The sequence below is a fragment of the Choloepus didactylus genome, chromosome 13 (genome assembly GCF_015220235.1).
Source record: "Choloepus didactylus isolate mChoDid1 chromosome 13, mChoDid1.pri, whole genome shotgun sequence".
In the NCBI taxonomy this organism is placed as follows: Eukaryota; Metazoa; Chordata; class Mammalia; order Pilosa; family Megalonychidae; genus Choloepus; species Choloepus didactylus.
Window position 1 is genome coordinate 85,745,290 of NC_051319.1, and position 17,193 is coordinate 85,762,482.

At 38.7% G+C, this 17,193-nt stretch overlaps 1 protein-coding gene across 3 annotated transcripts in view; it reads right to left on the bottom strand.

Annotated features, from left to right (window-relative positions):
* Positions 1 to 16,587, bottom strand: part of DIAPH1 (diaphanous related formin 1) — a 107,041-nt gene extending 90,454 nt beyond the window's left edge. For 2 of the 3 annotated variants that reach the window (XM_037802237.1, XM_037802238.1), the window contains exon 1: positions 16,387 to 16,587. In XM_037802237.1, the coding sequence (XP_037658165.1) occupies positions 16,387 to 16,503 (117 nt within the window). In that variant the 5' untranslated portion in view covers positions 16,504 to 16,587. The remainder of the gene's footprint in view (positions 1 to 16,386) is intronic. The other variant, XM_037802236.1, reaches the window with a different exon arrangement.
* Between the last annotated feature and the right edge of the window lie 606 nt (positions 16,588 to 17,193).

Here is a 17,193-nt window from a genome sequence, read left to right on the forward strand (position 1 = left end):
ACAGGATCCCTGAGAACTCCAGGTTTTCTTATAATACCTATAATCACAATACATGTCTCTAAGTGCCTAAGTATATTCAATTCCTATTTCTCTTTTGATAACCTCCCTTGTTCAGTAGGTGGAACATGCTAAATGTGTTAAGTAGAATTCTAAGATGTCCTCCAAGATTCCATCCCGATGTACACATCCTGTAAAATCTCCAGGACTGTGAATGTTTCTGGTTTGAAGATGGAGGGGGGCAAATGGAAAGGATTGGCAGCAGCCTCAAAGAGCTGAGAGTAGCCCCCAGCTGAAAGCTGGCAAGTTAACAAAGACTTCAGTCCTATAACTGCAAAGAACCGAATTCTGCCAACAATCTGAATGAGCTTGGAAGCACATTTTTCCCCAGAGCCTTCCAGATAAGAATTTGGCCCAGCTATCACCTTCATTTCAGCCTCGTGATAGTTGGAGCAGAGAACCCAGCTGCACTGCCCATACAGGACTTCTGATGTACAGAACAGTGACTTAATAAACGGGTTTTTGTTTTAAGCTGTTAAAGTTTGTGAAAATTTGTTACAAAGCAATAGGAAACTAATACAGTAAGCAAACTGCCAAAACACAGAATTTATGGCCATGCACTTTGACTAAAGGAAAAAGACGAGTCTTGATTTTTATTTCTGGTTTTCTAAGAAGCCGCAAATAGGATTTTCAGCAAATCACTTTGATTCCATATTCTTCAGTTTCCTCATTTATTACAGAAAACAAAACCAGAGACATATCTCTTGGAGGATCTTAATAAAATGGAGTGAACAGAGAGAACATTCTGTTAAAAGCAACTGTGCTATTATTACTACAGGAAGACTTCTTGTAAAACACACACCTAAAGACTGAACAAATTGACATTATATTCCAAACATGGCATAAGGAAAAAGCTATTCCACATCCATAAATTATACACTCAGCTATAGCCAATGATTTTATAACTGTACCACTGTCACAAAAGGAACAAAAGGACTACAATAATTTCATATCAGATCCTTAACTTAACAGAATGTTTATTGTGTATGCTTCTGTGGATCAAACTATAAATTGCCTGGAGGCAGGAACCATGTCTAGTTCATTTAATATGCCCTGATATTTAACAAATATTTTTGCATAACCAGCATCACTATGCACTTAGGAGTAGCATCCTAAACACAGTATATTCATTCATTCATTCATTCATTACTTTATTCAAATTCAGGAAATTGAGGAAAAGTTTCAAGTCAAAGTCAATGACAATACAGTATGATTGTTATGGGCAGTTCAGTACACCATGAGACCAAACCTTCAAAAGTAATATCTTTCCCTATCAATGAGGCAGTCAGGAGACCCTGATTGGTGCTTCAGCCCATGTGTCATACTTGGGAGTTGTCCTTGGGGAAACAGACAATATGGAACAGTATATCACCTAGGGAGTTTGCAACCTCCTTTGAAAAGCAATAAAGGCCTCAGTAAAGATACAGGGTACCTAAGAGTAAAATAAAAAATGTCACTAAAGTCAGAAACAATTTACTTTCAAATCGTAATCTACCCACCCAAGAAAGATTATGCAAGGTATCTTTCACTCAGAAGGACACAGAACAGAGATCAGAGTTCCAGCTCTCATAGATTTCTTTGTTCTATCATAGGACTTACATTCAGTTCCTTAGGATAGTGAGGCAACAGAGGGTTAGAACCTGGATTTGAATTAAATTACTAATAAATCCTAATCCAGCTTTACCACAAAATTGACCACATTTCCACTAAAGGACAATAAAGGCAAGGTGAGCTTTTTTATCTACTACAGCTTCAGTCTTCCTATCTTTAGGACTGTGCTGTCTCCTAGGACTAGTGTGAAAAGTAAATAATAAAATGGATGTAAAGCACTTTGTTTTGCAAAGTGCTACATAAAAGTTAAATAATATATGATGATGGAACTAATCAAACTGGCTAGTTTCCCTTCTTCAATTCCCATTCCTTACACAGAAGCCAATTACAACTGGAGAGAAGGGAATAAGGGATAATTGCAAGTGCTGAGAACTTTCCGTACCGTTTTCAAGGGAATAGTCTAAGGAAGACGGCAAATGAGTTTAAATCTCATCTACCATTTACAGAGAAACAGACTAGAATCTGACATCACTTATTGGTGCTGACAACCTGAACAGAAGCTGTACGGATTTGGAGTGTCCAACATCAAAAAGAAAAAAAAAAGAAAAAGAAAAATGGTATGGATAATTCAGAGGAAAGGAAGTCTAAAAGAGAGGTACAAAATGACTAAGAATGGAAAAACAGGAACTACAAAGCTAGAAAAAGTTACATGTGCTTAAAGAAAAGAATTGGAGATGATAGATACATGTTCTGTATGACCACTAAGGAAAAAGTGCTAAAGGAGTAAGTAAGACTCTAGCAGTTCATCTATTTGATTATGCACTGCCTTGGCAGACCCCAACCAAACTCAGTATTGAAGAGCTAACTCCTCAGCAAGCATTAAAGGGCCAACAAAGAGACCATAGTAGAGGACAGGATACAAGATCTTTTATTCCTAACTTAGAGTTCTCTCAATCTACCCCTGCCTTTCAGAGTCATTATCTTTTTCTTGATACCATCCATGGAGCCCTGAAAGATTCCAGGCAGTGGCCCATTCAAGCTCAAGTTAAAGATGTCATATAAAAAGCTGTAGGCCACTCTTTGTTTAAATAATTTACTTATAAATTCAAAGCAACAAACTTGACTTCCCTACCATCTGTGTAAAGTTGTTGGCCCACAATTGGATGAGTCCACTATTCAATAAACCACATATCTAAAATTAAAATGAGGGAAAAACTATTTTGATATTAGGATTCAATCTTCAACAAACAGGTCCAAAACATATTACTCATCTTATAGTCCAAGAAGGCAAGTCTCTTGGGGAAAAGGAGAAAGTAACTTTTTGCCTACAGCTTAGCTCATTTTGAAGCCCTGGTACTGGCACAGCCAGCATCCTAGATAGCTGATAGCCCAGAGGGAAGAAGGAAAGTACACTCAGGTTTCACCATTCCAGCACAGAACAGGTGGAAACCAGGCTGGGAACATTGCATTCCTCTTACAAGTCCATCAAAACAAACTACCAGGTCCTTGCACTATGAAGCACTTGTGGGTTGGGGAAATAAGCTGCCAACAGAGAAGGTGCTCAAATTCTGGAAGTCCTTTCCTATTAAATATTACAAGATGTGACAGATATGTCCATCTCCTTTGTTGTCAGGGAGAGGAAAGCAGAGCCTGAAAATATGTTGTTATTTAGTGAAACAACAGTAAGCAGTTTCCTGCCTTTCAAACATCCTAAGGTTCTGATAAAACTTTTGAATACATGTCTAGAAAACAATACATATAACCTATTTTTCCAAAGTTCAACATATTTCTCAAGCTCCCAATACTGAAAGTTTTATTCTTCACTTCTAACTAGGTCTCTCTCTTTACTTCCTGAGCTTAGAGAAGATTGTGATTGCTCCTTTAAAAAAGGGGTGTTGTCCATTCATTTGGAAATAGTCAGTGACTCAGGAATGCTATTTCCCAATCTCCGTAGCAACTGCCTTCTCCTCCCATGTTGTGATGTGAGTTGCAGGACCATCTCCTCTTCCTCAAGGGTGGGCACGTGTGTGACACACCCCAGGCCTGGCAGACAGGAAGTTCCTGCGGCTGCTATTGCTTCTACATGCAGCCACAAAGTATGAGGACACTTTGTTTTAAATCTCATTCCCAAACCCTATTCATTTCTAAGTGATGGTCATACTTTTTTCCTATTCTCAAACCACTCCTGAATACTCAGAAATAATCATTTAGCCTACTGATAAGAGCTTAACTAATCCAGAAATTATTCAAAAAATCAGACTTTATCTTATGAAATCACACTAAACATTTTCTGGCCTTTTACAAATCCTGTATAAGATTTTATTTTGAGAGAATTTCAAGGAATGGGGGATAGGGGAGAGCATGGGGATGAAATCTCATTACCCCTGTATTGCTTGAAATATAAGCAAAAGTTAAAATAAGGTCCTTCTGATACTTCTAGCAATCAACCCCCTTGAACACATACAGAATTTCATCCCAAAGCACTTATGCTCCAAAAAGACTTCCATGTATCACTGTATTTTCCTCTTTGATTCTATTTAAAAATAACTATCATAACATCTGGGAAACAAAGGTAGAAGACTGTTTCACTCTATTTTTATGCACATCTGTATTTTCATGGGAAAAATTAACACGTTTATAATAAAAAATACACTCCCATTTAGAATAAAAACAGCAACTTTCAAAGATGCAAAACCTGGAAATTGTTTGTAATATACTGTTTCAAGAGCAGAAAACAATATGTGAGTAAACTATAATTGCAAAGTTGTAAAAACATTTGTGTATTGAAGTACTGACTAGAACATTCAACTACTATGTGAAGTAAAATGAAAAATAAAAACTTGGAGTTCTTATTGTTATTTTGAAAATATATTTATGTCTTTTCAAAAAATAATCATTAGGACAGCATCTTATAGCAAAGCAACATTATCCAATTCCAAATTCAAAATGCCCACCAGTATTTACTCTTCTTCAGTAGTACTTTCCTTAAGGAAACACTACAACCGGGCACAGTTACAAAATGTAGGGTTGACAAAGCAATGTGAGAATACTGAATTGTTAGTGGAATATAAAAGCTAGCTCCCCTAATCACATGACCTTGAGCAACTTAATACTTCGAGGCCCAGTGTATTCCTCATTTTAAGATGAGGAGGCTGGCTCAGATCATTTTTAAGGTTTCTTAAAGGGCTCTTACAGACTTTGTGCTTACTTACTACTATTCTTTTTGAGAGCAGCCCCATGACTGCTGCTTGCCTGATAGCACCTATCTTACACTGGCTCCTCACCACTTCTTCTTGTGGTTTCAATCACAGGAAGCAGACATCACCCATGGGCCTAGAAGTAAGTAACGAACAAGCCCTGGCGGATGTAAAGAGCTGCCAACTAAAGCCAACTCCCATCTTTTAAAAATATGAGAATCAAGAAATCACAAGATCCCAAGGTAATTTGGGCAGAGAATAAAAAAGTATATGCAAAGCCCCCCTTGAGGGACTGGAGAAAAATGATGAAATATTAAAATTCCCCAGCTGGGGAATTCCTGATATTCTCGCAAGCACTAGGGACTACCAGTTAGTAGACCAAGCCCTTGATCTTGGGCCTTGCACTTATGAAGCTTTTACTGCAAAGGAGAGGCTAAGCCTACTTACAATTGTGCCTGAGAGTCACCCCCAGAGAACCTCTTTTCTTGCTCAGATGCGGCCTGTCTCTATCTACGCCAACTAAGCAGGTAAACTCACTACCCTCCCACGTATGTGGGACATGACTTCCAGGGGTGTTAAGCTCTCTGGCAACATGGGGTGGAACTCCCAGAGATGAGCCTGGACAAGGCATCATAAGATTGAGAAATACTTCTGGACCAAAAGGGGCAAGAGAAATGAAACAAAACAAAGTTTCAGTGGCTGAGAGATTTCAAATTTGGAGTCAAGAGGTCTTTCTGGAGGTAACTCATGCATTATATAGATCCTTTTTTAGTTTTTAGTTTATTAGGATAACTAGAAGGAAATATCTGAAACTGTTGAACTGCAATCCAGTATCCTTGATTCCTGAAGACAATCATATAACTATACAGTATAGCCTATATGGTATGACCATGTGATTGTGAAAACCTTATGGCTCACACTCCCTTTAGCCAGCGTATGGACAAATGATTAGAAAAATGGGGACAAAAAGTAAATGAATAATAGGGGGGCAGGAGCGGTATGGGATGTTTTGGGTGTTGTTTTTTACTTTTATTTTTACTCTTATTTTTATTTTTTGGACTAATGAAAATGTTCAAAAATTGATTGTGGTGATGAATGTATAACTAAATGATGATACTGTGAACAACTGTTGTATACTCTGGATGAATGTATGGTATGTGAATATATTTCAATAAAACTGCATTTAAAAAAAAAGAACAAAAAGAGAGGGTTCCTATTTGGAATGATGGAAATGTTTTGGTAATGGATGGTAGTGATGGTAGCACAACATTGTAAACGTAGTTAACAACACTGAAACAGATATCTGAATGTGGTTAAAAGGGGAAATTTTAGGTTGTGTATATGGTAACAGAACAAAAATTAAAACAAAAACAAAAACAAAACAAAACCATGGAACTGCACCACAGAAATAGTGAACCCTAAGTTAAACCATGGACTATAGTTAATAGTACAATTATAAAAATGTGCTTTCATCAATTCTAACAAATGCTCCACACCAATGCAAGATGTTAATAAAAGGGTAGTATATGGGAATCCTGCATTTTATGCATGATTTTTCTGTAAACCCACAACTTCTCTAACAAAAAAAAAAAAAAGGAAAAGAAAAGAAATCACTAGCAACCTCTATGTCTGGGAAGTCCTACAAAAACTAACAAAACTAAAAATATAACTCTGTAGGTCCCATGCAAACATGATGAAATGATTTTTAAATACTCCTCAACTATTTTGCTTCTATAATCAAATGACGGAAATGAAGGAACTCTATAGCTATGGGTGGGAGTACAGGTCTTTAAGGAAAAAAATGGAACATTCCTGCTATCAGCATTTTTGTAGTGATCCAGACATATCCTGAGAATTTGAAGATACAACTTTGCCTTCTTTATGTAATATTCTGGGTAAACCTTTCTATAGCCATGAAAGACTATGATATTAATAGCTATAAATAATATGGGGACTCAGCAATTATTCACTTTAAATGTATGTTAAAAATCTTTAGAGCACTGAGTCAAATACTGTTCTCATTTATAATGATAAAAAATTGGCAGCCTCGTATATGTAAAATAACACAGAGTTTTTTTAATCTTGCAGACATCTTAATTCTTCCTTAAACACCATGTGAAAACTTTAAGACACAATTTCCAGAGATAAATAAGGATCTTTTCTCAACACAGAGTTCATCCAGTCTAGTGTAGTTACATTAGAGGTTCTGTCTGCCCCAAAGTTATCTTGATGAGAGAGGACTAATAGTTTCAAAATGGTTAATCTCCTACATTAGACCACTGAAACGAAGAGCCTTGAAAATAATCTCAAGATCCCAAGGTTTAAATTAAAACTAAAATTCATGAAAGGATATTGCTAACATAAGTTAAACACTACCACACATTCTGCTCTTGGGTACTTTATATGCTAGATGGGAGATAAGATACCCCATCCCCCAAGATATAAATATTTTTGCATTCAAGAAAAGACTAAAGAACACTTCAAATAAGCATGCAATCAAAAGTTATACTATATTGTATTGTACTAGAGAAACATTTAGAAGAAACAATAGGGCCCAAAGATAGGCTCAGATAGTTTCCAAAATGGCTGTTGCCCACCTGAGGTCATGATCTGGCTATTTAGCCTTGAAAACTGGCTGAAGCTCATGTATTTTTAAATCCAGATTAACCTCTGAATGTATGAAAAAAAATGGACCAATGAAAAGTGACAAAATTAGAAATCAAACTTAGCTATCCAACCTCTACCTGGATAGCAGAAATATTTTACGGGAACACTGACCTTAATACTAATCTATTCATGTTCTCTGATGTCCTTGATCTACTTACTGTTACCACCACACATTCACATGGCCAAAATTGGCAACAACATGCATCATGATGATACGTTAAAAAAAAAATGCTAACTTTCAGTTGGCTTGATGCAGGTTTCTAGAGAAAAGGAAACTAAAAGTCCTTGCTGGGTACAAATAATCTTTATAAAGTGACTTCATCTTTCTTAAATGATTTATCTCTCACAACTCTTCCTCATTGCTGAAATTAGGCCATTTCTCTACTTCAGCACATATTGATATCTCTGAACTTCTGTTCATACTGTTCCCCATCCCATAAAATTTCTTGTCTCTCTCTTCTTTACCAATCCTTTGATTTCTTTCAAGGGCCACTCATACCACCCCCCCCCCATCTTCTATGAAGCCCACTAACACTGCCCCACAATGATATCTTGGATCATTCACAGAATTTGAGGTATTAGCACAGACCTTGGAAATCATTTAGGCTAATTCCCTAAATTTAGAAGAGAAGACAAGACCAAGAAAAGTGAAATGACTTGCCCAGAGTTCACACGGCTATTTGGTGGCAAAATGAGGACCAAGCAGCAGTGGAGTGGAAGACAAGGGTTCTAGTCCTAGGTCTAGTTGTAAATTTGGACAGCACTTCCCTAGGCTGGCATTTCTTAATCTATAAAATAAAGGTGTTGAAGTAGATAATCTTTAGCATCCTTTTACCTCTAGCATTCTAAGATTGTGAAACCTAGATTCTCTCAGTTCAGTAATCTTTCAATTTAATTCCTCCACTGCTCTGAATTTCTACAGCATTTAAAGTCTATGGTCATGACCTTAGAGAGCTTTCCCTACCCGTTCTTGTATAATCATGGCTTGTCCCCGCAGCCGAGATTGCAAACTCTCAGAAAGAAGGGGTAAACCTAATAAGGCTTTATCTTTAGCTTAGTAGACCTAAGATAGATACACATAGATCCAAAGAAACTCTATTCTCTACTCTTTACCACTAGTCATAAAAAAATTATTTCTGGGAACTCAGATCTCTTAATTATTAACCACAATTTGGCAAATAAATGCCAAATCTAAAGAACAAACTTCAGCAGACCCTTAACTCAGAAAAGACCCTGGAATTATGGGCCATTTGGAATCCATACGGTAGTTTCAGGGCCATAAAGAGACATCTTTAAGATTATCATATCCCCATAAGCCAATAGTGAAACATAAAAAGGATAACTCTAGAAATGGTCTAGCAACATCTCCCTCCTCCCACATTTTGTTACTACTACTTGCAATTTAAAACAGCTAAAATTCCTTACAGGTGATGCTGGTAGAGTTGTTCTACTTGCAAAGGAAACGAGGTTACATTTAAAAAAATAATAATTTAGACAACTTCCTAATAACTCATGAGCCAATTAGGTTGCATGCACCATAACAGCTACTTGTTTATGCCTAAGATAAGGAAGGTTTAATTAAGATTATTCTAATAGTTTCAAAGTCTAAATGACTAAATGCAAAAATAGTTAGACATGCAAAAATGACTAAATGCAAAAATAATAGACCGTAGATAACCGAAGGACCTAGAGGGATACAACAAAAAATTTTCTAGGAAATTCCTAGCAGTGAATACTCTGGGGTCAATCTCTCTATTAAACTGCAGGTGCAAAAACTGGATACATGTAAATTATCAGTACTATGTGCTTCTGAATCAGCTAGATTTAGGTCTGAATCCTAGCCCTGTCACTTACCAGTGCTATGTCCTCAAGCAAATCGCTTGATCTCACTTAGTTTCAGTTTAATTACCTATAAAATGGGAATAACAATAGTACCAATTTTATAAGGTTGATGTGACGATTAATGAACTAATAGATCTAAAGCTCTTTAACACAGTGCTATGGCCATAGTAAGTGTATGCAACAAATTGCTGCAATTATTAGTGTTATTATTGTTATTGCTATTATTCTGTCCTTCCACCTTGGAATGAATTAATTTTCCTATTTATAAAGCTGCTGAATATTCACTAATATTTATGGGTAAGAAGATAGACATTATGCAACCTGTTAATGCTTCCAGGATAAACAGAATCTCAAAGGTCCCTGGTCTAGAGTATCAGAAACATTCTGTCCTGACTACAGGTGAAAATTTTACACCCCAAAGTGAATTGTGGAACATAACTCACAAATCCACAGCAAAAAAGAGAATTTAAGAGCTCAAACTATAAAACTTCTAGAAGAAAACATAGGAGAAAGTCTCAGTGACCTTGATTTTAACAAAAAATTTTGAAATATTACAAAAAAGCATGAACAATAAAAGAAAAAAATTGGACTTGATCAAAAAGAAACATTTTTGCTCTTCATAAACACTGTTATGAAAATGAAAAGGCAAGCCACAGACTAGAAGAAAATACATGCAAAACCTATCTCTAAATGACTTGTATCTAGACTATAATAAGAATAAATTTTAAATGGGCAAAAAATTTGAGCAGACACTTCACCAAAGAAGATATCTATATAGCAAATAAGCATATGAAAAGATGCTCAACATCATTAGTCATTAGGGAAACGCAAATTAAAGCCACACAGAGATACCACTATACACTCACAAGAATGGCTAAAATTTTAAAAACTGATCAAATCAAGAGTTGGCAAGGAACTGGAACATGTATCCATGCTAGTGAGAATGTAAAACGGTACAACCACTCTGGAAGAATTTGGAAATTTCTTAAAAAGTTAAACATAGACCTACCATAAGACCCAGCATTGTACTCCTATATTTTTACCCAAGAGAAATGAAAACATGTCTACACAAAAATCTGTACATAAGCGTTCATAGCAAACAAACAAATCTGGAAACAACACAAATGTCCATTAATAGGCAAATCCATATAATATACTACTAATCAGCAATAAAAAGAAATGAACTATTAATATATGCAACACGTTTCGTTTAAAGAAGCCAGACCAAAGAGTTCATACTGTATGATTTCTTTACCTACAATCCTACAACAGAAACTAATCCATTGTGATGGGAAGCAAATCAGTGATTATCAGGATGGGGCAGTGGGGAGGAGTGAAGGGACAGATTACAAAAGGCCCAAGGAAACTTCTGAGGGTGATGGATATGTTCATTATCTTGACTGTGGTAATGGTTTCACAAATTGTGCGCTTTAAATATGTGCAGTTTACTGTTTGTTTATTATACATCAATAAAGCTGTAAAAAAGGAGGTGAGGGGTAACTTTTTTTTACTTGATCCTGAAATTCTGACATTTAAAATAAAAAGGCAGATACATCTGAGATGGAAGGCCCACTACCAAGGTAAACTCCTTGATTTCCGTGGCCTCTCAGCCCAAACATGGTCTGCAAAATCACCCTCTTGTTTGGTCCTTCCAGTATGTTAAAATTTAAAAGAAAATACAAATCCTATGCCTTCATACAGTACTATTCATAGAACAGGGAATAAGTCACAAAATCAGAAATCCAGAAAAGTAATCCAGTACACCATAAACTATCTGCATCTGCTACTCTAGCAAAATGCCCAAATAGCTACTGCCTAAGGATCTGCACAGACCAGTTACTGCCACCACTAAGGATGGACTTTTCCCATGTTCCATAAAGAATGCCATGTGTTTCTCTAAATTCAGTTCCGTTATACTTATTCTCCTTTGTGTCCTCTTATCTGTTCCAGTCCCTACTTGGAGGAAAGAAATTTAAACAAATATTTAAAGGGCAAATTGACACTCCCTTACTGTCACAGAGCCAAGCAAGAGCCAGTTTCTTCAATCTTTTCCCTCTCAGTCTCCCAGCTTCTAGCGCATCTGTTCCTTTGGTATAATCCCTTTCTTCTATTCCAGCTATTCCAAGATCCTGAAATTTATTAAAGAAAATGCAGAATCCAACATTTCTGCTCCTCCTCCTCCATTTACTGATGTAAAATAAACCCTTTAATCCCCTGGTGCTTCCAACCTACAACTGCAAGAAGGGATTTGGGCACTGAGTGGGTGTTCAGGCTTGATGACATTTAAAGTACCTTCCAACGCTAAAGTTTTAAGGCTACCATCATATCAAGCTTTAATAATGACAGAAGTAAGAATCTCAAAGTTGCAAGAACAATGATTCACCCAGAGTTATCCTGTCGTCTGTGGTAAAATTCATTAAAATACTGGTCTCAATTATTGCTCTTTTCCTTTAACAATTCTTTTATTTCCTTAAAAAGAGTTCCTTGATTCTAAAAACTGTGTCTGTAAGAAAATACAGTAAAATGTACGATTTAAATAATTCTTCACTTTAGAATTTTAGTTTGGAGGTTTTAAGTTAGTTTGTTTCAATAGCTTCTGTCTCTTCCTGATTCTCCTGACTGTTCAAGAGTCTCTAGCAAGTCCCTACAGAAAGCAAGAAGGGAATAAAAACAAAGAGGGAGAGAATGATAGACAGGTCAAGAAGGGTCAGCTTTGTCTCACCTAACCCTAACTAGGGAACACCCAATGCCACTTTGCTGGTTGACAAGTGGGGAAGATTTTCCTACTGCTTTCAAACAAAAGCGACAGATCAGGAGACTCAACATAATAAAGAAAAACGCTTGAGTAATACAAAATTTGTTTCAAAATGGGGATGGCTCTCCTAGCCAAGAATGTTATCAGCTACTGAGATATAAAGCAGAGAAAATTACACCTGCATACACAAGCCTTTTGTTTTTCTAAAATACATAGTATTTCTTGTTAATAAACATGATTTTAACCTGTTCTTCTAAGTCATGTGGCATAACCTTCTCTTTTAAGCTGTTATTACATTTCACTGAAGATATAACACTCTCCAAGAATAACGTAGCAATCCAGTTGTAAAATACACTGAGGACCCTGGGAGAAAACAAAAGTTTATTATTTCATACAGGAAATAAAATTAGTTTATTCTGAACCCATGACCCCATCAATAAAGTTAAATCTTTTTTCATTTATTGCTATTTTCTTAGCTTTTATAATGAACATAATTTACAGGTCATAAAATTTTCATCTCTTATTATAAAAGTATCCCAACATTTACCAACTCTCCCAAGGCAGAGATTTTAACTCTAAGGCACTCCCTCAGTTTGACCTCTTCTGAGACAGGATTTCCTTTGAGACATGTACTTGTGACATCATCAAATGGGCCCTTCAGCTGTCTTTTAAAAGGCAAGGCAGGAAGATGGGCAGAAATTTCTAAGGTATCATTCTGTCATCTCAAACATCTCAGTGACATTCCTCCAGGCTATCCTCCCTCTTTCCAAACTAAATTATCCCAGTGTTTATCATGGTTCAAAAACACATGATTTGTACAAAGCTCTCTGTGTACTCCTTGGTTGTCTGTGACCTTTTGGATGACAGTTAATGTCTTCTTTATGAGGAGATAAGCAGATTTGTACACGAGTTCCACATCTTTCACATTTTATTCCTTACCTAACACCTCCTTAAAATTCTGCCTGACATTCTTCACCTTTGACTGCTCTTGTTTTGGACAGAGGTCCACAACTAAACATTTATAATATATCTTTGCTTTTAGAAGGGCATGAAATTCTAACATCGTAATAATTCAGCACAGGCATCCAAAATTACACAAGACTTTTAAAATTATGTATCTTGTATTCTTTCTATTCCCACACTAAAATTTACGTTTTACCAAGTTATACTCCTAGCTGAATCAGGAAACTTTTCTTTTAGAATGTATCAATTGCTTGACTGTATGAGAAGGAATGAAGTCTATTAAACACAGGGATACTGTTCAGCCTCCTAACATCCTGATTGTACTTTCTCCCCTTGAACTTCAGAAATCAATCTATTTGACACCCGCATTTATCATTGCTGTAGAGCCCAGAAAACACTCCAAATTCTGTTTATTTATAGTTCTCTTATTTTCCTTCATCTTAAGGACTTCCAAAAACAACTGGAATGATGCTGGAGAAGGGACATGCACATGGCCTGGGAGAAGACTCATGAAGAACCAAGGGGGAGTATCAGGCTGCCTGGCTTCACCACTCAGGAGAGCACCTCTCTAACAATCATATCTTTTAAAAGATGGTGTCCACAACTATATGATGATACTATGAACAGTTGACTGTACACTATGGATGACTGTATGGTATGTGAATATATCTCAATAAAACCAAATTTAATTATAAAAAAAAAAAAAGAGAAGGAGGGGCCATGTATCAAGAGCCTTAAGAAACATATCAACCAAATGTAAGGAGTGGATTTTCAATCCTGACTCAAACAAATTAATTATAAAAAGAGATTTTTTTTTTTTAAAAAAAAGATGGTATCCATTCACTTTTTAACCTTAGACTCTTATCTCCTTTCCACACAAGAGTGTCTCAGAGGGTAAGAGCTCTGTTGTCTCGCCAAATGATCTGTACACAGAACTTCATAAACCCAGAAAGGTATGTAGCAGCTAAAAGGGCAAGTAACCCCTCAGATGCAAATAACCTCCAGGCACAATTTGTCCAAACCAGTGCAGTTTTATAAAGAACACTCTTAATGGAGTTCCAGAGGACACACACTCTGGAAAAGGTGGAGTAGGCAAAACAGCTTTGAGTTCCGTTTTAGCCTGCAGTTTAAGAAAACCAAGCCATGGGTAACAAAAGCACACCAGCAATCTTGCCCACACCACCCACCCACATATACGTACACACAGACACAAAGAGAAGTAGATTGCAACGCTCCTCCTAGTCTTCCATTTCCACAGAATTCAAACAGAATATTCTGACGCCTTGAGGCAGGTTACACTTGGCAATAAAGGAATAAAGCTGCACACTTTCTTGGAAATCTTCCAATCCCCTAGCTACCAAAGCAAATCTTCTTACTGCCTGTGCTACAAATTTTTTAAAATTCAACAGGTTAAGGGTTAAGACCAACACCTCGGAAAGAAAAAGAGAACTTGGTTCAGCTCCACCCTCTCTAAAGCAAATACGAACCACTCTGAGCCAAATCCACTCAGCATACAAGACTCCAGTGACATTTCAAAAACAGGTGAAAAGAAAGTCAAGTTTCCTCGCCAGAAATGCAGTAAATTTCACAAATTTGTGAAACATATACACACTAGATAAAACAAAAACACACATAAAATTCTACTGAGAACTTGAAAAAACATTTACAAGCCACAGAGGTCATTATAAATCAGCAGTTGGAATTCAGGTTAGGAAGGTCAAACAATACCCATGGAAACAAAATCAAAACAAAAAGATACAGAAACTAGAAGGAATATAAGCCCTGTAATATGGGTCTTAGAAGGGAAATTCTCTAAGTAGAGGGTCAATTATTACCCTAAAGAAACATAGGGAAATGCTGCTTTAATCATCAAAGGTTAGGGGGGCTAGGGGTGGGGCGTTCCTATTAACCCTACACATATAGACAAAAAGATGTTCACCAGATAAAAACAAGCAGTTATGGACAGCCTGTAAATCACTGGAAAGGCGAGTCCAGAAGCACCTGGTCTTGCTAGAAACAGGTAGAAAAAAGATGAGTCACTGTTTCATTCTGTTTAGTTCTGTCCCAATCTCAACCCTCTGGGTCAAAATATTTTCTTCCTGTTTCCACCACTTTGTCAGTTTTCTTCCCAAACTTGCGGAGTTGGGTCAGTATGTGAGGGGTAAAAAGAGAGAAAGAAAGAGGAGCTATAAATCCTGTGGCCAGGAGAAAAGAGATATTGTAACCACCTGGAAAAGATTAAAACACAGTTACAACTAACAAATGATTACTAAGCCTCTTTCCCTCTCCTGGATAGGGCCCCAAATCTTTCAGTTTCTATGGTAAAAAGCAGACAAATAGCTCCCTGGAGAAAAGAGTAAGAAAGAAGATTTAGTGTGGGCAAAAGGTAATGAAATATGATAGAGTTACATGAATATCAATATTTCTCCAGACTAAGACTGGAAGTAACTGGCACCTGAGGAAAACTATACCCTTCTACAGGTAGGAAAAGTGATGCCAGCAGCCTTGGGGCACCAGAGGTGGCAGAAGAGGAGTTGAAGAGATAGTTATCATGGGAAATGTATAAAATGCAATTCAATTACTAACAAACTTCTTGGACTTGCAGTCTAACTTCCTTCCCATAGGAGAGGTTTATCACCATCCCAGGTCAAGAAGGGCATAATATGGGAGAAGTTCTAACTCCCTGAAAAGTGTTTAGCAACAGGGTAAAGAAACAGGTTTTTTTGAATAGAGAAATATTGGGAATCAAAAAATTAACGTTCAAGTCCGAATGACCAGAGGACCTGGGCAGGAACCTATTCCTGTAATCGCATGACCCAAGTCAGGTAACATTCCTGAGGGGAAGAATTATCAAGTGACACCGGGCTGAGGGCCCAGAGGGGGGACTGGGCGGGGAGGAAAGTTAGCAGGTGAAAAGGATCAATTACGGGGAAGGAAGTGACCTTTAGGAGAAGGAAATAAGAAATTACAAAAAAAAAGGGGGGGGGGGGCAATTGGAGAAAATGGACCCGGGAAAGCACAGGGGCTCAAGATAGAGAAGGCGTGAGCGGGTAATAGAGAAAGAAAGGAAGTGGGGCTGGGAGGGAGAGATGGGGCTGAGAGTGGCCGGGGCTTATGGGGGCGGAGGGCAGAGCGTGCCGGCAGGAGAGTAAAAGAACACCCGCGGCTGCTGGGGCAAGAGCCGAGTGGGACTCCGGAGCTTCCCGAGGTCCGGGAGGAGGAGGATGTAGGGCTGCGGAGCCAAGGAGCCAGTCAGACAAGGAAGGAAGGCGCGGGGTCCGCTACTGGGGTCTCCGGGGTCCCGAGGGCAGTTGCGGGGCCGGGCAGAAGGAGCGGGGTAGGAGGGACACTCACAAATTTCTTGGATTTGCCGCCGTCGCTGCCCGCTACAGGCAGCTCGTCCGGGCTCCGACCCTTCTTTTTGTCCCGGGTCCCGCGGCCGGGTCCCAGGCCCCCACCGGGCGGCTCCATGTCCCGGTTAGCGCTGGCTGGCGACCACCGCGCCTACGTCGGTCCCACCCGGTTGCACCGCGCCCGTCGCCGCCACCGCCCGCCCAGCAAGCAGCTAGCTCCTTAGCCCGCCGCCGCGCCCCGCCTCATTAGCATGCCGGGCTGCGCACGCCTCATGAATATACAACGATGACGCCTCGCTCCCGCCCGCCTGCCCCACTTCCGCCCGGACCCGCAGCTCCTACCAACGGGGGAAAGACAGGGGGTGGAGGGGAGTCGCGGAAGCGCTACCTGCCCGGCGGGCCTAACCATTTGGACCCACGTGGGGGTTGACGAGTGGGCGGTGCAGCTCTACTCTGCCGCAACCCGGGGCAGCGCCCTCTGGCGGTTGGAGCGGCGAAGCGCAGGCCTCCCAGTTCCCACGCAGCGCCCACGTGTCGACCAGCATATTATAATATGAACCAAAAATCGAATCAGACGGACTGTTACACTGGCAGAAAATTTAGTGCCGGATTTTCCGGGATAATGCAGTTTTTCTATGTGCAGTACCCGTGGAGCACATTGAAAAAAGTGACAGCCACCAATTACTAAGTGCGAAGAATAGACCTTGGTCCCTGTTAGATCCTGAACCAGACCAGCTCTGGAGTTAGATTGCCTGGTTTTGAATCTCAGGTCAGCTATTTTCTAGTCGTGGTTCTAACTTGGACAAAC